This window comes from Chrysemys picta, unplaced genomic scaffold (assembly GCF_011386835.1).
Source record: "Chrysemys picta bellii isolate R12L10 unplaced genomic scaffold, ASM1138683v2 scaf64, whole genome shotgun sequence".
Classification (NCBI taxonomy): domain Eukaryota; kingdom Metazoa; phylum Chordata; order Testudines; family Emydidae; genus Chrysemys; species Chrysemys picta.
In genome coordinates, this window is record NW_027052771.1 from 66,967 (window position 1) to 86,098 (window position 19,132).

At 50.5% G+C, this 19,132-nt stretch overlaps 2 protein-coding genes across 2 annotated transcripts; both read right to left on the minus strand.

Moving 5' to 3' along the window:
- Nucleotides 1-388: 388 nt before the first annotated feature.
- On the minus strand, nucleotides 389-1,583 carry LOC135977890 (maestro heat-like repeat-containing protein family member 7). Its single transcript, XM_065579046.1, has 3 exons — nucleotides 1,420-1,583; nucleotides 722-859; nucleotides 389-552 (listed from the first exon to the last, which is right to left on the minus strand). Exons 1-3 carry the CDS (start codon nucleotides 1,572-1,574, stop codon nucleotides 417-419), a joined length of 429 nt encoding a protein of 142 aa, XP_065435118.1. The 5' UTR covers nucleotides 1,575-1,583; the 3' UTR covers nucleotides 389-416.
- Nucleotides 1,584-3,223: 1,640 nt separating this feature from the next.
- Nucleotides 3,224-18,706, minus strand: LOC135977887 (protein MROH8-like). Its single transcript, XM_065579044.1, has 10 exons — nucleotides 18,588-18,706; nucleotides 17,836-17,915; nucleotides 17,135-17,279; nucleotides 14,006-14,101; nucleotides 12,975-13,079; nucleotides 12,129-12,264; nucleotides 11,269-11,378; nucleotides 8,244-8,396; nucleotides 7,095-7,214; nucleotides 3,224-3,283 (listed from the first exon to the last, which is right to left on the minus strand). The coding sequence occupies exons 1-10, from the start codon at nucleotides 18,699-18,701 to the stop codon at nucleotides 3,224-3,226; spliced, it is 1,119 nt and encodes a 372-aa protein (XP_065435116.1). The 5' UTR covers nucleotides 18,702-18,706.
- Nucleotides 18,707-19,132: the final 426 nt, after the last annotated feature.

Consider the following 19,132-nt stretch of genomic DNA (forward strand, 5'->3'; position numbering starts at 1 on the left):
CATGATCCTCTCTCCTCCATACCCACTCTCAATGCCCCTCTTTGCTTTTCCTTAGTGACTTCGCAGGGAGGAACCTTTCATGGACCTGCAGAAAGGCTGATGCCGACAGGAGACCCAGCTGCCCTTCGGGAGAGTCCAGGCTGATGCTGTTCTACAGAACCTTAGTTTCTTGGATATTCTCATCAGGCTCCTGATTACAACTTTGGAGCAACCAATGATCCCCTAAAGGATCCATCTCAGATTTTACACTGAGCGTGCTGGGACAGGACTGGGGGAGCTAGTCAGTGCTGCATGGACACCTGGCAATGTGGACATGACCAATAAAGCTCATCGTTTATGTAGCGCAATAATGAGTCTCAAAGGCTTGATTTAAGGAGTTGCTCACTAATCTAGGACACAAGACCCAATTGCTCTCATCAGCTAATGAAACTTACTTCTACAAAGAAGGCCATCATGGTCAGCCTGTGTTTCTTATCACCTCTGTCGAGGAGCGGGATCACTAGGTCCAGCAGCATCCTTGTGGTCTCAGGGCAAGCATAGTGCACCATGGCTCTGTGACACAAAGCAGAAATACCTTTGATAGTAAGGGAAGAAGCACGTTCTGCAACAAGGGGGTGAGGGGTCAGCTTGGGACCACATGGCAGCCCGAAGTGAGGAATGTTTCATTTTGGAATTGCCCCCACTAGCAGGACTGACTGCATGGAAAATGCTTGTGTATTACCTGGCCAGCAGGCTCACCCCATGGAGGTGATCTTGGGGGCTTTGTAGGAGGATCCAGCCTTGCTCCTTCTCCATAACAGTCAGCTCGGAACGGCAGCCAACACAGAGAAGCAGCATCTTTATAGCCTCCACTGCAGAGCTAGATTCAAACAACACACCAGCGTGACTGAGTGCCAGGAGCCCCCTCATGGTAGGTCTGTCAGGGAGTGACGGATTCACTTGTGTGTGGAAAGACACACCAATGGTTTAAATAGAGCTTAGGAAGGCACAGGTTCGTGACTGGGGTTCCTAGGCACTATAGTAATACAATTTAATAATATGAAGAAAGAGAAAGAGTTCTGAGCAAATCCTACAGACAATTGCACATCAGCACTAGGGCATGTCAATGTCACAGAACAGGAGAAGTTCCGCCCTTTAGTGTCGGACCCACATTCCTTTGACACACTGGCAAATTGGCTCCCACTAATTTCTCCCCATAGCTGCTGGGATAGTCTTTCTACTTCCTCTGCAGTGCATTGGTCGGTATGTCATTTACCACTGAGAGACACCCTTGCAACCTAAGCCCTGCCTGCTAACTCCCTCAGAATTAGAGAGTTATGGAAAACCTGCAGGGGCCACATGAGAGCTGGAGAAGAGAACTATGACTTCTCTATGACTGTCCATGTAATTAGACCGTTGACTTTCCAGTAGGCGCAGTACCTGGTGTGGAGGCTCTGCCGGCTGCTTTCCCTTCCAGAGACTTTATCCCCTGGTATGCTCTGTCCCAGGCTGAAATGGATTTCAACAAGAAGCGCCATTAGCAGCTGAGGATAGAGGCGGGTTGTGGCATCTCTGGACTTGCTCACCGAGATCATCTCATAGAGGGCGCATGTAGCCTGAAGAGGGAACAAGACAGACACAAGCTTACTTGGAAATCCTACTCCCTCCTGCGTCAGTTCTCAGGACTTCCTGCTTCTGTGCTATGAAACTCCCCTGATTCATGGAGAAACAAACCGAGTTAAACTGCCCTGAGCAGCAGGGCGGGGGAAGCCGGGCACTGGCAGGTTGAAGGCTTTGCCTTGTGGAGTCTGATGACACTAGGCTGCATTGCCACACAGGGGACCTAGCTTTGATTTCGGATCTCGCAGAGCTTCCTGACCTGCAGGGGCTGCAGAGACAGCATGCTTGGGGTGGGGGTAATGCCTCATGGGACTAAGAATGGGAGAGAATAAATTAATGAAGAGAAGAGTGGCTCTTTCATCAGCTTCCTCGGCATCTTTCTTCTCCCTCATTTGGACTTCCACCGTCATTCTTTCATGCTTGCATTGTTTCTTGGCTTCCAAGTGCCTCAATGGGGCCTTTTCTTCTGCATCTGGGGTCTAGGGGGGCTGAGACCCTGCTTTTTGGTCAAAGTCCATGAGCAAATCTCTCAGTTCGTGTTCTGCGGCTTTCTTCTTAACAGATAGCCCCCTTTCTTTACATACTTTTTCAAGTTCTTTTGAGTCAAGACTCTCATAGGATTGTGATTCACCCATTGTAACTCATCTTTAACCCTTAAAACTCTCCATATCAAATTTAAACTTTAAATAGTGTTGGGTTATGATCTTTAAGCCCAATTGACCTGTGGCATGTGACTCCTGTGCTGACTACGCCAATTGTCACGCTCTCTGGAGTGGTTCACAACTGTGAATGCCAATCTTAGATCATACTGTCATAAAACAGGGCAGGCACCCCAAACTAGTAGTATATTCTATAATTGGATTTCACAAAGCCAGTAACAATTGTGCATTCCTGGATCACAGTACCAGTTTTACCAAGGACAGTCTTACCACAGACAGTCCCCTTAGACATTCCAGCCTATCTTGCCACCCAGACAAACTGAACTTTGTGATTAAAGGTTATTAAAACCAAAAATCACACCACATCAGGTTACTCCCAACCCCAAAGGGTCAGTCACTTACCCTAGGTCAATTGGTACTCTGGATCTCACACCAAAAACAACACTGGCAGCCAATTCTCTAGTAAACTAACTAAAGATTTATTAGCTAGGAAAAATAAATGAGAGTTATTGAGAGGTTAAAGCAGGTAAAATACATTAACAGGTGAGTCAAACTTTGTAAATCCCAAATGATAGCGGAGATGTAGTAATCTCTTGGTTTCCTAAAAGTCTTTTCAGGAACCCAGATGTTTCTGGGGATCTCCATTTTGCATTTGGCATCTTCCCTGTAAGAGTCCAAACAGTCAGAGATACAGGATCATTCCTTGACATCTATTTTATAGCTTTTCCAGAAACCAATCTGAACAGTGTCTTTACCCAAGTGGGTTCTGATGAGTAGGAAATTCAGACTTAGTCTGTGAATTCCCGTTGTCAAACACAGTAGCCCTTGCTTTGAAGTTAGCAGTCTTCCTCATTTACATTTCCAAGGCTCCAATTGTGTTTGATGGGTAATTTAATTACAGGGATATACACGATGCCAATGTAATGTAATAGCAAACAAGAATCCTTCATTAGTTTTCATAAACTTTACACATCAAGTTCATTCTCATCTTTTAACACCAACGCACGCTTTTGATCTAGGTTTAACTAATTACAGGGATATACACAATACAATAGCAATCAACAGGTTATAAAGATAAGTGTTTCCTTTAACTTTTCCTTTGAACTAAACAAACACACAGGTGAACTGCCTGATTACACTACAATAGCTTTTGACTTCTTTGATTTCTGTTAGCATCTGAGTGAATTAGCCTGCAACCCTATCCTGAGCTGGCACAAGGGCAGGCAGTGTCACAGGGGTTTCTCAGAGCTCCAACATGGATGCGATGAATGGAACCCTCCCCCAAGGGTTTGTCAGGACATTATGGAGTAGCCCCAAAATGGAGGGGATAGTCTGTCCCTGTAAAGGTAGCGGTGCTAGGGCTCAGCCCACCCTTGTCACGTGGCGTGGCCCTGTCAGATTTTGAGATGTCTGATATACGTAAGGAGCTGGGAAATACTGGTAGGGAAGAAGTGGTCCAAGGAATAAGTCGTGTTCAGGAGGAACTCCTGTTATGTTTCTGTAAGGACCTGGGACCAGGAGCCTTGCAAAATGGGAGGGCCAGGACTCCCCTCTCTCCCAGTGAATTGGGATGAGCTTTAGGAAGGGGATCAGCCTCCTCCCTCCTAGCAGAGAAAACACCAGCAGGAGAAGGCTGAACCCAGGGGTGCTGGCACACGTTGTGTAGTGGGGGTGCTGAGAGCCATTGAACCAAACTGTAAACCCTGTATATGATGGAAACTGCTTCAAGCCAGGGGGTGCTACAGCACCCCCGTTCCCCCAGTTCCAGCACCTATGCCTGAACCTTCTGAGCCTGAGGACTGACTGGGGAAAAAGGGCCACCAGGAGAATCTGGCTAAGGCCCCACAGTTGGCTAACTTACAACCCAGCATAAAGGAGGAGACTGGGGGAGTCCTGCCTGCAGGAGAGGTGGAGGGACTGCCTGAAGTAAATGCCACCTCCAGGAGGAAGGCTAGGGGGCAGGGACTCCTATCTTATGGAGGGAAACCAGAAGGACTGTTTGAAACACAGCCCAGCTGCTGCCAGGGAGGCTGGGAACAGCTTTGAGGAAGCTCCTCAGAAGTTGGGTGGGAAGAAGTCACAAGGAGTCACAAATCCAGGGCAGGAAAAGCAGAAGCTGCAGACCCATGGGAGTTGCTAACAAGCAGGAAAAAGGGAGGAGCAGCTCAGGGAAGTGGTGAGGGATTGAAGGAACAGTCCTTAGCAGCCTATCATGGGGTCCGTGGGCTGGAACCCAGAGCAGAGGTCAGGTCTGGGTTCCCCAGCAAGAGGCAAAGTACTGACCTCAGGACTAAGAGACCAAGAATGATGAGGCTCAGATGGGGGCTGAGGGCCTGGCACAGAGGCCACTACATGTTGGGTTTTCCCATATTGGACTTTTCTGTTAACCCTGGAAGAGGTGACGTGGCCAGAGGGCCAGACCATGGAACCTGCGGAGTGTTGCAGAACCAGGAGGCTGGACAAGGGGGCACCAGTGTGGAATAAGCCCTGCAACATCATGTCCTGGCATGAGGAGGCGCGTTGGCGGTGAGTGTGCCTTGTGACAGAGACATAGGATAGATTTAACTGTATGGGGCTATGGATGTTCGAACAGTGACTTACGGCAGCAGACGTGTGAGAGGCTTGGTGCTCAGAGCTGTGGTGACTCTGCAGCTTCACAACCAGGTTCTCCATCACCTGTCCTCCGAGGGCCGGGTCAGCAGATAGGAACTGCCATAGCTCGGCCGCATTGCTAGAAATTCAGAAATACGGCAACATGAGGGACTGGATGGCTTAGGAGAAAAGCTATTAAACCTCTTCACCAATGTAATCTCTTTGTAAGAGAAATCCTCCTGTGGAGCCAACGCCCTGCCCAGCAGTCCAGTCCCCAGAGCTTGTGCAATTCAATGTGGAGCATGAACAAGGACTCCATGGACCTCAGATTGAGAATCACTGGCACAGGATATGGAGCATTTCAGCTCAAGGCTGCCAGTGTGAATCTGGCCTCAATTGGTCACGACCTGTTACTGGCTGATGGCTAATGGCTAATACAGCTTCTCTGGCAGCAGATGTCCTATACGAAATGAACTAAGGGTCTCGGACCAGTGCCCAGTGCGCGCTGTCCACATTACAGAGTCAACCACCATACTTGGCCCTTGTTGGTAGGTTCAGGGATTGAACGGGACATGGAGGCTGAATGAGCCTTTCTTGCCTAGTCGGCAGCCCCTCCAGCTATGAGCTCAGAGTGTTGTTAGGGGCAGTGTGGAGGAAGCTTCATCGTCACTTCCTGGGCTGCAGCTGAGCTTTTCATTATCCAAGGGTGTCAATGGGGCACCTTTCACCAGCATTAAATTCCCTTTAAAAAAAAAGGGGAGCGGGCATGCAGCAGCGTGGCTCAGATCTCTGCAGCGCTCAGCCAACAACTGTGTGAGGGAGGGTTTCAGTGGAGTCCTCTGATATGCAGGGCTGGCTCTAGGATTTTTGCCGCCTCAAGCAAAAAAAATTTTGGCCGCCCCCACTTTTTTTTTCATGCCTCCCTCCCCCAGCCCCGCCCCAACTCCACCCCTTCCAAACCCCTTCCCCAAATCCCCAGCCCCACCTCCTCCCCCGGGCGTGCCACATTTCCCCCCCCATTGCTTCCTGGGGGCCCCCACGACCTCCCACCCTAGCTCACCTCCGCTCCGCCTGCTCCCCCGGGTGCGCTGCCGCTCTGCTTCTCCCCCCTCCCTCTCAGGCGAAGGAGGGGGGAGAAGCGGAGCAGCGGCGCGTTCAGGGGAGCAGACGGAGCGGAGGTGAGCTAGGGTGGGGGGGGCGCAGGAAGTAAAGGGGGGTAGAGGAACCGCTCCCCACTCCAGCTCACCTCCACTCCACTACCGCCGCCTCCCCCGAGCGCCCTGCTGCTCGGCTTCTCCTCCCTCCCAGACTTGCTGCGCGAAACAGCTGTTTTGTGCCCAGCAAGCCTGGGAGGGAGGGGGGAGAAGCGGAGCGGCGGCGGTGCGCTCAGGGAAGCAGGTGGAGGCGGATCGGAGGCGAGCTGGGGCGGCGAGCTGGGGTGGCGGGGGCACTTTTTCCCCATGCCCCGGAGTCAGCACCTATGATGGCCGGTTCCAGAATGCCGCCCCTAGAAATGTGCCGCCCCAAGCACCTGCTTGTTTTGCTGGTGCCTGGAGCCGGCCCTGCTGATATGGATTGTTTTTGGAACTCACCGCTTGGGATCATCCATCATAAAACCACGCTTTGCGTAATCACTGTTGCTCAACTTTTCCTGCCCAAACACAAATGTGCTTCAGACAGCAAACGTTCCACCTAGGCTCACTATCTGTACGTTCAGATGAAGGAGAACGGCGGAATGAGCTCTGCGCTTGCCAGCCGGAGTAGCAAAGGGATAGTGAACTCAAGAACACAGACTTAAATCCACCCCCTGCTCCAGGACCCATGAGCACTGACCGTAGGTGTGGGGGGCTGTGCTTTTGAGAACCTCTCCCATAGGCAGATCTCTAACAAGTCCCAGGGGCCGGGAGAGGGGGACTGGGAATGAGAGCTCCTGCCTTGCACATGGGGAGACACATTCAGGGAATGGGGGAGAGGAATCTCTGACAGGCGGATTTCGCTCGCTGTGGTTTGTGGCTGAAAAGAGAAGAGCCATCAGGAGGAGAGGGCAGGTAATTTGTCCCATGTAGAGGGGGGAGATTCAGTCCTCAACAGTCAGTGCTTTATACTTTGCCTTAGTAAGACCAAACAATGTGCTCAGTGGTGAGGTTCTCATATAGGGCCTCAAAGGATCACGCGAGGCCTGAAGAGTGGAGGCATTTCGTACCTGTCTGTAGGGAAGGAGTAGTCCAGAAGGCATGCGATCACTGTGTCCAGATGCTCCGCCTCGCCAGCCAGCAGGGCCACTAACTTCTTCATCAGGGTCCTGGAGCTGGGCTGCTGGACTGAATCCAACCGGCTGCAAACCCCAGCCACAAGGTCTGCTGCCTGAGAGAGAGGGAACCAGATGAGACGGGACAAGACTCTCATCCCATCCTGCAGCTGGGGCAAGAGGGAACCTCAGCATCCCTGGAGAATCAGAGTTAGCCTCTAGGTTTTGCCTAAAAGTCACAATTTCCTATATTATTGGCAGGGCTCATTTCAGAGCCTTACAAGGTGCATTGTCGCAAAGACCACATATCAATGGCTCAAAGGAGATGAGTCCTATCTAGGCACAATACAGGGGTAACATAAGAATGGCCATACTGGGTCAGACCAATTGTCCATCTAGCCCAGTATCCTGTCTTCTGCTGGTGCCAGATGCTTCAGAAGAAATGAACAGAACAGGGCAATTTATCGAGTGATCCATCCCCTGTCACCCACTCCCAGTTTCAATCAGAAGGCGTAGGGACACCCTGTGCACAGTGTTGCACCCCTGACCACCTTGGCTAATAGCCATTGATGGACCTGTCCTCCAGGAACTTCTCTAATTCTTTTTTGAACCTGGTTATACTTTTGGCCTTCACGACATCTCCTGGCAATGAGTTACGAGTTGTGTTGTGTGAAGAAATATTTCCTTAGGTTTGTATTAACCCAGGTTTGTGTGTGTGTGTCTGTCTGTGTGTGTGTGTGTGTGTGAAAGGATAAATAAAACTTCCCTATTTACTTTCTCCACACCATTCATGAATTTATAGGTGTGGGCATCCCATGGATTTATACAGAGGCAATATGATATTTTCTGTCTTATTATCTATCCCTTTCCTAATGCTTCCTAACATTCTGGTAGCCTTTTTGACTGCCATTGCACACTGAGTGGATGTTTTCAGAGAATTGTCCATGATGACTCCACCCTTGAGTGGTAACAGCTGATTTAGACCCCCTCCGTTTGTATGTATAGTTGGGATTATGTTTTCCAATATACAGGAATCAGACTAGAAGATCTGATGGTTCCTTCTGGCCTTAAACTCTCTGAACGTATGACTGTTCCCAGCACAGGGAATTCTAGTTTCCGTCCATCTCAGCAGCAGCGCCCCATACCTTCTCCACCTTAGTCCCACCGCTGTTCACCATGGCAGACAGCAATCCCTCTGCAGTTGGCTGGCAGTTATTGTTGCAGTGATTCGTCAGGCCATCCATAACAGTCAGAATGAAATCTGTCCTCTCTCTTGGGTTGAAATAGACTCCAAAGAGCTGAAGCATACAGGGAAAAGTGTAATTTACAAAAGGCCTCGTCCTGATTCCATGGGGGGCTGATAACTACTGGAGCCCAGAGAAAGCCCTGTCTGGGGGTTGCAGGTCCTCTCCAGCTTCTCAGGGGCTCTGTTTTACTCCTTTCTATTACAGGGCCCCAGTGGCTGATGAGGCTTCTGCTGCGAAACCATATCACTCACAGTGAGGCAAGAGGACTAGTTAAACCATTACAGTGGCCAACCTAGGAGTGCTGCCGTGCACGTCAGGATGTGCATTTAGTGGTGTCAGACACCTACTTCTCAGGCATCCGAGGTGCAAGGGTCACCATTAAAAGATCAGCAGTTGCGGGATCCATGTAGTAATATTAGTAATGACTGTTACAGTACTCGGTCTTTGACTGTGACTGTATGTGATACCCTCCTACAACACATCCCAGCAGAAATACAGCACCCAAATCCTGATTACGACACCATCACCATACTTCCTGGCTTGCAGCCTGACCCAAAGACCATTGAAATCAATGGAAAGACTTCCATTGGCTTCAATAGGTTTTGGATCAAGCCTATATAGTATAGACCTCGTTGTGACAGCTTCTAACAACCCAAAGTACTAGAGCAGCAGGCATTCAACCTTCCCCATATGGACACTCCCTTTCCTATACTAGGACCCACCCAGAGTCCCCTTCCAAACTAGCCAAGACCCTGTCCCATTTGGCAATAAGGAAAGGGCAGGGTGGCTATGCCCCCCAGATTGGGAACCCATCTCCTAGAGCAGTGGTTCTCAATCAGGGATACGCATACCCCTGGGGGTACACACAGGGGTGGCAGGTTTGTATAATTTTTGGCATTGCTCAGAATGTGTCCAAGTCCCGCCTCCCCCTACACCTGCCTAAGGCTCTGGGAGGGAGTCTGGGTGCGGGAGGGGGTTTGGGGTGCAGGCTCTGGGAGGAAGTTTGAGCACAGGCTCTGGGAGGGAGTCTGGGTGCGGGAGGGGGTTTGGGGTGCAGGCTCTGGGAGGAAGTTTGAGTGCAGGCTCTGGGAGGGAGTCTGGGTGCGGGAGGGGATTTGGGGTGCAGGCTCTGGGAGGAAGTTTGATTGCGGGCTCTGGGAGGGAGTCTGGGTGCGGGAGGGGGTTTGGGGTGCAGGCTCTGGGAGGAAGTTTGAGTGCGGGAGGGGTGCAGGCTCTGAGATGGAGTTTGGGTGCTGGGTGCAGGCTCTGGGTTGAGGCAGGGGGCTGGGGTGCAGCAGGGGCTGCGGGCTCTGGGAGGGAGTCTGGGTGTGGGAGAGGTTTGGGGTGCAGGCTCTGGGAGGAAGTTTGAGTGCGGGCTCTGGGAGGGAGTCTGGGTGCGGGAGGGAGTTTGGGGTGCAGGCTCTGGGAGGAAGTTTGAGTGCGGGAGGGGTGCAGGCTCTGAGATGGAGTTTGGGTGCTGGGTGCAGGGTCTGGGTTGAGGCAGGGGGCTGGGGTGCAGCAGGGGCTGCGGGCTCTGGGAGGGAGTCTGTGTGTGGGAGGGGTTTGGGGTGCAGGCTCTGGGAGGAAGTTTGAGTGCGGGCTGGGAGAGGTGCGTGGGGGCGGCAGGCGGGGCCGGGAGAGAGACCCGGCCCCGAATATTGGTGGAGCCGGGTCCCCTGGGCCCTGAATTTTCTCAAGCCCGGGCACTATGGGCCCACATAACTTGCCGTCCCTGGGGATACAGGGGGTACATCAATTCATCTAGATATTTGCTTAGTTTTACAACAGACTACATAAAAAGCACTAGCAAAGTCAGTCCAAACTAACATTTCATACAGACAATGACTTGTTTATACTATCTACTATATCAGTGTTTCTCCATCTGGGGGTGGCAACCCCCAGGGGGGTCATGGGATGGGTTTAGGGGGGTCACAAGTTTAGGGTCGCCATTGGGGGTGGCAAGCAGGGCCCCTGCAAATCTAAGATACATGCAGAAGCTGAAGCCCAAGCCAAGCCCACTGCCTAGGTTTGCCAACTTTGTAATATTTAAAAACCGGATACTCATGCAGGAGTGCTGGACCTCTTCTGCCCTGCCTCTTCCCCGCGAGGCCCTGCCCCGCATTTGGTCCTCTTCTCCCCTTCCACTGTTTCTCACTGCTCTTCCCCTCTTCCCCGCCCAGGTCAGGAGCAATTTGCCTGCTGGGAGCTGCAGCCGCATGATGTGGGTAGGTGGCGGCCCCGGTTGAGTAGGGGCTGGTGCGGGTGATGACCTGGCACCTCCCCACCTCCCTCACCCGCAGTAACTGGACTTTGGGTGTCCAGTCAGTAGATCTGATCGGACACTATCAGATCCCCTTTTCAACCAGATTTACTGGTCGAAAACCGGGCACCCGGCCACCTTACCACCGCCCAGGGCTGAAGCTGAAGCCCGAACCCCGCCCCCTGGGACTGAAATCAGGTACAATAGTCTGGAAAGGTTGAGAACCACTTGCTGCAGAGTAGATCACTCTTTATGAGCATTTGTTGTCTTCACTGTTGTAGCCGTGTCGGTCCCAGGATATTAGAGACACAAGGTGGGTGAGGTTATATCTTTTATTGAACCAACTTCTGGTAGTGAGAGAGACCAGCTTTTGAGCTACACAGAGCTCTTCTGTCTCTGTCTGAAGAAGAGCTCTGTATGGCTCAAAAGTTTGTCTCTTTCACCCACAGAAGTTGATCCAATAAAAAAATTGGACCTCACCCATCTTGTTTCTTTCTGAGCATGTCATTTCTAGCCATGAGTAAGGGCAGGAGCTGTAATTCTTGGGTAAGCCATACACAATAGAGATGGGCGATCCAGGGACAGGAAGTAGTTTGGAGCTGTGCGATACCGTATTGTACTGACACCAATGTAGAATGGTCATTAGTGCCAGGATGTGATTACCTCTGCGATCCTGGAGGGGCTGTTGTAAACCACAGTGGGGCTCCAAGCAGCCAGAAATTCCTTGTTCCTCTGTTCAGTCCATTCCACATTCTTTCTGTCCAACTGTGCAACTGAAATACATGTTAATAACACTCTTAACTTTCCATTCTGCTTCCTGACTTCTGCTCTCATCCCTCTTTACTGAACAAAGCCCTTTGTTTGGCTCTGATCCAGGAAAGCATTTAAGCACGTACATTATTCTAAGCAGATGAATAATCCCAGGGACTTCCGTGGGACTACTCGCCTGATGAAAGTTACAGATGTGCGTAAATGTTGTGCTGGATCAGGGCCTTGACCCCCAGAGTAAAGTGGCTCTATCAAATGGTGACTGGAATCTAGCCAAAACACTTCAGTGGCATAGAAGTGGATTAACACAGTCATGAATCGAGCCCCAGATTTGGATCCAGATTTCCAACAGCCATCAAAGTTCTGGGGCGTTCGGGGTACAGGCATCTCGAACTGAACTAATTGGTCTGATGGCGTTGAATCCCCTATCATCATGTCCCACTGACCCTTCCCATTCCCACTGATGGAATGAGCTCTACCAGTCTCAGTTTGCGATAACGTGTGTTGCCTTTCTCTGTATTCCCCCCCTCCCCTTTCCTCTCTTTGAAAGTCAGGGCTAGAATTACGGGATGACTATCAGACGCTTGTTTCTAGATCCACAAAAAAACCAGCACTCTGTTCAAAGGAACAAATACCGAGCCAGAGGCTCTACTTCTTCCTCAGGCACTATCCTGAACGGGAGCTTTGCCTGAGGAAAGTCTCTAGCATTTAGCTCCCAGGAGGGGGATTCAGATGCTCATCAGTGCTTCTCTTACTCTTTTGGCGCCACGCAATAGAGACGAGGTAATGAACAGCCCCTGCTGCCTTTGAGCTGATCGCCTTGACGGGATCCCCACAGCGGATCCCCAGCACTGCAACCAGGTGTCCGAGCCTGGTGAATGGAGACGCTTCCTAATTGTACAAAAGAGGAGAGGAGGAATCCATTACCACTGCAGGTAAAGTGGGCTGTGTCTCCTAGGCAAGGAGTCTATATCCACACAGTCCCTTTCTATAATGGGGCGTGATCCTCAGCTCTCCCTCTTCAGAAGAGGCTTGGGAGCCAGAAGAAGAATATAGGGCTCGATCCCGCACCACAGACGTCCACTGGAGTTTTGCCACAGACGTCAGTGGGAGCAAGATCAGGATCATAATGATCTGTAACGGCTGAGGTGGGCTGGAATGGAGAGGCCTCTTCCTGCAGCTCCACAAGAGGAAAGTATCCCATGGTACTAGGATGAGGAATGGAGGCAAACAGGGAACCAGCTGGGGATGAAATGTCTTCAGTCTCTAGGATTTTGAAATCTCTTTTCTCTGAAATTCATTAGATCCAACCATAGAAAAACCCGTTTTTCCTGTGCCCCTTGTTAGCTGCCTTTCCTGCATTGGAAAGAGGTGGCCTATTCCTCCAGGGCACTGGATTTATTTTCCAAGTGTATCAGACGCCAACCCATCTCAGTCAGGATGATGGACGAGCAACAAAATCGGTTTTTCCTCCGCCTATTAGGGAGCATTGCACGGTGGGGCCCCTCAACATACTTCTAAGCAGGAAGTTTCTCTGGCATGGGAGAGTGCCCTGTAGGTCTAGTTTGCAATCAGGTCACTAGAAGTCAAGAGTTACTCACATCCAGTTTGACTTCTGTGGCCACGAAGTTTAGGAGCAGTATGCTGCTCCATACAGCCCTCTCCCGCCGGCAAGCTTCCCTGGACTGCATCCAGGAGTCCATGAGCTGCAGGAAAAACAAGAGAGGTTAAAAATAACAGGGGGAAAGGGTGTATACAAGTGATCCCCAAAGGATATCTTTATTCTGGCTGAATCATCTCACTCTTACAGATACAGGCAGCGTCTGCTTTGTGCAGACTCAAAATACACATGGAATTCTTCTCTTTGAACGAAAGCAAAGTGCATTTCTCTCTGAGGGCCCAGTCACACACCCGCTGAAGTCAATGAAAGTTTTGACATTGATCTAAGGACCGATCCAATGCCCATTGAAGTCAACGGAAAGGTCCCCATTTGATTTCAATGAGCATTGGATCGAGACTTTAATGGATGCAGGATTGGGTCCTATGTAAGGAAGGGAAGGGCCAAGTCTTCTCTGGACAAGCCACACAATCCAGCATTTCATTCAGCAAAATAAGAGCAGCTGGAGGAAAACTTCTATTCTTTCATGATTGCAGACTTTGGGCCAGCCCTCATGCTCTGTAGTTAGCGGCAGTCTTGGTTCCCATTGCACCCATTGGTTCTCACTGTGGGACAGCTGGAGCTGGGAGTTCTGTGGAGGCCAGGTGCCAGCCCTCACGGGGGACTAGAGTCCTGGCAGCGACCCCTCCAATTGAATCAGGAGTGGCAATGATGGGCAGTAAAGGGAATAACGTCCTCATTTGGAAAGGACACTGTGATGTAAGGGCCACCTGGAGACAGGAAAGAAACTGAGGGTAACAATGGAGGAGATTGTCAGACCTCACCGATGGAAATAGAAGACTCCCCCGTGCTACATGAACCTTGTCACATATGCCCTAATAGGAGAACCCTGTGGAGATGGGGCACTCCGTTCTTTCCTTAACTCTCCTTTCCCTCACAAGCTCTTGACAAGATTTTCCTGTTCCTCTTCCCTACCTTACCATCCTCCAACCGGCATCTCCAGATCCTGTTTACCTGCAAGATCCTCTCTAGCTCAGACGGAACTGGATTTTCTAAAATCAGACTCTGGAGCATCTCGTTGAGGGTCTGCAATGTTTCAATGAAGAGAACCTGAAAGGAGGGGGAACCGTTATGCTCAGCGCCACAGAGCTGTGGATTATACAAATAATTTATCTTATGGGCTTGAGGCAAGAATCACAGGGTGAAATTCTTTGGCCTGTATTATACAAGAAATCAGGCTAGATCAGGGGTGGCCAGCCTGTGGCTCCGGAGCCATATGCGGCTCTTCAGAAGTTAATATGCGGCTCCTTGTAAAGGCACCGACTCCGGGACTGGAGCTACAGGCGCCAACGTTCCAATCTGCCCGAGGGTGCTCATCAGGGGCGTAGCCAGGTGCAGGGAACAGGGGCAGTGGGAAAAAAAAGGCGCCACCCGCTGCGGCGCTTTTACTGACAGGGCGGCGCTCCGGGTCTTCGGCGGCACCTCGGCGGCGGGACCTTCACTCGCTCTGCGGGTTTTCGGTGGCACCTCGGCGGCGGGACCTTCACTCGCTCTGCGGGTCTTCGGTGGCACCTCGGAGGCGGGACCTTCACTCGCTCTGCGGGTCTTCGGTGGCACCTCGGCGGCGGGACCTTCACTCGCTCTGCGGGTTTTCGGTGGCACCTCGGCGGCGGGACCTTCACTCGCTCTGCGGGTCTTCGGCGGCACCTCGGCGGCGGGACCTTCACTCGCTCTGCGGGTCTTCGGCGGCACCTCGGCAGTGGGACCTTCACTCGCTCTGTGGGTCTTCGGCAGCACCTCGGTGGCGGGACCTTCACTCGCTCTGTGGGTCTTCGGTGGCACCTCGGCGGCGGGACCTTCACTCGCTCTGCAGGTCTTCGGCGTCATTTCGACGATGAAGCTTCAGTGCCGCCGAAGACACCCGGAGCTAGTGAAGGTCCCGCCGCCGAAGTACCGTCAAGACCCGGAGCGCCGCCCCGTCAGTAAAAGCGCCGCAGCAGGTGGCGCCTTTTTTTTTCCTGCTCTCAGGTGAGTAAAATGAAAAAGGCGCCACTTGTGCTCGGTGGGGGAGCGGCCGCTGCCCCGCTTCCACCCTAGCTACGCTACTGGTGCTTACTGCTCAACCCCTGGCTCTGCCACAGGCTCTGCCCCCACTCCACCCCTTCCCGCCTCATCCCCTGAGCCTGCCGTGCCATTGCTCCTCCCCTCCAGAGCCTCCTGCATGCCACGAAACAGCTGATCGGGACGTGCGGAGAGGGAGGGGGAGGCGCTGATCAGCGGGGATGCCAGAGGGCGGGAGGCGCTGGGAGTGGGGTGGGGGAGCTGATGAGGGGCTGCTGACATATTACTGTGGATCTTCAGCAATGTCCATTGGTAAATTCTGGCTCCTTCTCAGGCTCAGGTTGGCCACCCCTGGGTTAGATGATCTAATGGTCCTTTCTGGCTTCCAAGTCATAAACCAATAGAATTTATAGTTCAGACCTTGTCCTAAGACAAGGTCTATAAAAATAAGGCCAGATCCTCAATGAGTGCATATTGACATAGCTCCATCAGCGGGCGTGAAGCTACACGGATTCATACCAGCGAAGGGTCTGGCCCATACTTCTTGTACACAATAGTTGCTAAATAATTAGCTACTTCACTTATTCAATAATGTGGGTGCCCTGAGCGCAAGAGAAACCGTATTTAGATTTGTTCTGGGCAGTGAATCCTTCAGGAATCTCGAGAAAACTAGCCTCATGTTTCAACTGATATTGGCCTGCCGTGATTCAAAGCTGTGCTCTTGACAATCACCCAGAAAGCCAGATGCATCGTTATATCCCTGCCTCATTTCCATTATAAACCAAAGGAAACTGAGAACAGAAAGACATCTGCGGTATAAATGACCCTTTTCTTATAATTGATCTTCCAAATCATTCCCCAAACCTGATGTAATGAATTCATCAATGCCTCCCTTGGGAAGATAACATGCAGCAAAGCCCTTATCAGAGAGTAAGGAAAATGTTATAGCAAAAGAAAGTCCTACATTGAAATGAGATTTTTTAACATTAGAAATAAATATCACTTTAATAAATATATCACCTTGTCTTTGCAGGAGTGCCGCCAGCTTTTCTGCTGCCCTAGGCGGCGGAAGGTCCCGCCCTGAAATGCCGCCCCCCACAGAGGCGGCGGAAGGTCCTGCCACCGAAATACCGCTGTGGTCGCCACCCCCCAAATTGTAGCGCCCTAGGCGACCGTCTAATGGGTTGCGCCGGCCCTGTGTCTTTGCCCTTTACTCCTCTGGGTCTTAGATACTATTCACTCCAATGATTTGGTTAGAGAGAGCATATGTGAGCATGCGGGATGTGAGGCAAATTAAGTGTTCTAAATTCTATTGACTTTGGTAGTGAATTTGGTCCAGTGTCTGTAATTTCTCTCCCCTCAACTTTAGGGCCATAAATGGCTTTTCAGAATTAAAAAAGCGCAGGCAATGAAAGCTTTAGCAACTCTGACAGTACGGGTCAGATGGTTAAAGATTTGCCACCATATTTACACCCACAATTTGCAGGCGCAGCTTTGCTCCTACTGGTCTTTTCACCCGTCAAGTTGATCACTTCGATGCCAAAGTACTGGATTTAGGTGTGAAATCAGGTATTTCAGGTGCCCACGTGAGCTAAGGTGTAACTGCAAATAATTGCAGGTCAAAAGTAGGGACTAAAGTAAAGTTCAGGCTGAAAATGTGGCTGTATCGAGTGCCGCAGGACCCCAACTTTATTCAGCTCCTTCATGCAAGAGGACCTAGCTGTGGGAGGTGCCACACACCAGAAATACCCGGTCAGTGATCAAACAATAGCCAGCCCCATTTCTGGGGCAAGCACTAAGTACGTTTTCCTCATTCCACATGCCTCATTCTAGCTTCACCACCCAGATTGGGATCCCCAGTAGTTCCCTAGTAAATTGAAAACGGATGGATCATTTTCATAATTGGGAATGTGGCAGCTACTTGCTGTATGCATGGGACGAATGATCAGGGCCACGTCACCGGGGCTAAAGTCCCCAACTGCTACTCCACAATGGTGTTCCATGAGAAATTTCGCTGACAGTGTAGTCACATATCCCCAATATGGGCCCAAAGTAAGTAACAGGAAACCATTCTTGAGTTACCTTTGTGTACTGGCCGCTTATATTCCTGATTACTCCTTGCACCTGCAATGTCACTAGAAGTGGCAGGGAAAACACGCTCTTGAGGAATGTTCTCAGCAGGACCCATCTCTGGTGGGAGCCCATGGCCTTCACCACATGCTTTTTGCTAGTAAAAGGAAGAAGCCTGGATTGGACTTTGAGGTGCTGAAGCGTAACGGAGGCATCAGATGGTGAGGACATGAACTGAGGGTTATGCTGAAGGAGCGTGAGACTAAGAGACATCTGGACTATACAAGAGAACAAGATCATGTGAACAGTAACAATGTAGGAGAGTAAGACACTGGCAAAGATTAACAGAATACAGGAAAAGCACGGGAGGGCAGGGATTGGTGACCCGAATAGTAAATCCGGCTCAGAAATGCTACAGAAGAGAGTGAAGGAAATGACTCAGCTGACACCTCCAGAAAGAAAATCATCTCAAAATGTCTGCAGAGACTCTTGGCTTTGAATCACATGTGGAGTAAAGAGGATTACAATGTTACTGGGTAGAAAATCATCAGTCAGCCATGCAATAGTCCCCCACCTCCTCCCCAAAGAGTCCTCAGCATCTAAAGAGAAAAAGGCACGAAGTGAGGGACTGCTATTGGCAACTCTGGTCCCACCAAGCATGGAGTGAGAAGCCAGGTGTGAAGGCTGGGCAGTTAAATTAGAAGTCACGTTACCTCAGCTCGATAATGATGGCCATGGCCTGGAGCCGTATGGTGCTGGAGAGAGAGTCCCGGGGTTCTTTCTTAATCATCTCCTGTAAGTCCCAAAGGGGCAAACATAGTAAATGAGACACAAGTGCTCCCAGCATCAGTCCTACTCCCTCACACATTCATTGAGGAGGTTATACAAAGCCCTGGCATCACAGCTAACTCTGGAGGCCTTAAAAAAGGCAAAATTAGCCACAGGCTTCTCCGGAGTCTCCAATAAATCCCCAGCTAAAAGAACATCAGATATTCCAAAAGTAACAAGGAGCCCAGCCAAACCCCAGGATCTTCCTTTCTGATGGAAGAGCTCCCAGATCATGAAGCTGCTCAGCCAGTGGCGTTGTCCAAAGGGATCTCATCTGTTTCTACCCAGCCACAAATTCACTCACTCATTTCCTCATCCATCTCTGTTCACTCATCTCCTACTTCCCACCAACTAGCATCCTCTCTCTGTCCATTCACACTAATATTTCCAGTCAATCAGCACTGACCTCAATTTTACACACTGAAATAATTGCTTCAGTGTATACAACAAAGTTCTTTACAACTCTCCAGACCTCAATTTTACACACTGAAATAATTGCTTCAGTGTATACAACAAAGTTCTTTACAACTCTCCAGATTCCATGGACCCTAGCGTGGGTTTAGCAGCTAAGTATTCTCCACAGTTCATCAATCTTTTCCAACCAACAACACGGACCCTGTGTATATTATTGACTCACCACTATGGCTCCTGCAGTGTCTGATGCAAAGTTGTAAATAAAAAAGTCAGGCATGTTATGCCAGTCGATGCTCTTGCTGAGAACAAACAAGAGTCTTAAGAAACTTTTTTTCATAATGAAATCCTAAACCAAAATGAGAAAAAATATATATCAGGGTGAAAGGGATTTAGATAGAGAACATCATCGGGTAGAATCTTCTACCTTCATTCAAAACCCCTCCACACGGAACACCTGGTAGATAAATTAACAATGTTGCAGAGCAATGAATAGTCAGGATCAGAAATCGTGGTGAGTTGAGGATGATGATGTATCCGGGCAGCACCTACAATATACTGGGCTCTGTCTGCAAACAAAGGAAGACACAGGCCCAGCTCCCAAGAATTGACAGTCTAAGAAGGGTTCTGATGGCTTCCAGCAGAATGTTGGATTGTGTAGGACCTGACTGTGTGAGCTACTTGTTCAGAGAAGGGTTGGATCAAGGAGAACAAGCAGAACAGCAATGGGACTCCATGTGGAGGACTCCACACAGGGTCTGTTTTCTGTAG

Bases quoted from the DNA above. Each gene is read 5' to 3' on its own strand.
- LOC135977890 (XM_065579046.1), bottom strand. From the start codon at position 1,574: ATGATCTCGGTGAGCAAGTCCAGAGATGCCACAACCCGCCTCTATCCT. The intron at 860-1,419 runs GTACTGCGCCTA...GTTTGAATCTAG, and splicing joins CGGCAGAGCCTCCACACCAG to CTCTGCAGTGGAGGCTATAA. The intron at 553-721 runs GTAATACACAAG...TTTGTGTCACAG, and splicing joins GGGGTGAGCCTGCTGGCCAG to AGCCATGGTGCACTATGCTT.
- LOC135977887 (XM_065579044.1), bottom strand. From the start codon at position 18,701: ATGAAAAAAAGTTTCTTAAGACTCTTGTTTGTTCTCAGCAAGAGCATC. The intron at 12,265-12,974 runs GTGAGTAACTCT...TTGTACAATTAG, and splicing joins CCACAGAAGTCAAACTGGAT to GAAGCGTCTCCATTCACCAG. The intron at 3,284-7,094 runs GTGATCGCATGC...CCCTGTAATTAG, and splicing joins AGGCGGAGCATCTGGACACA to TTAAACCTAGATCAAAAGCG.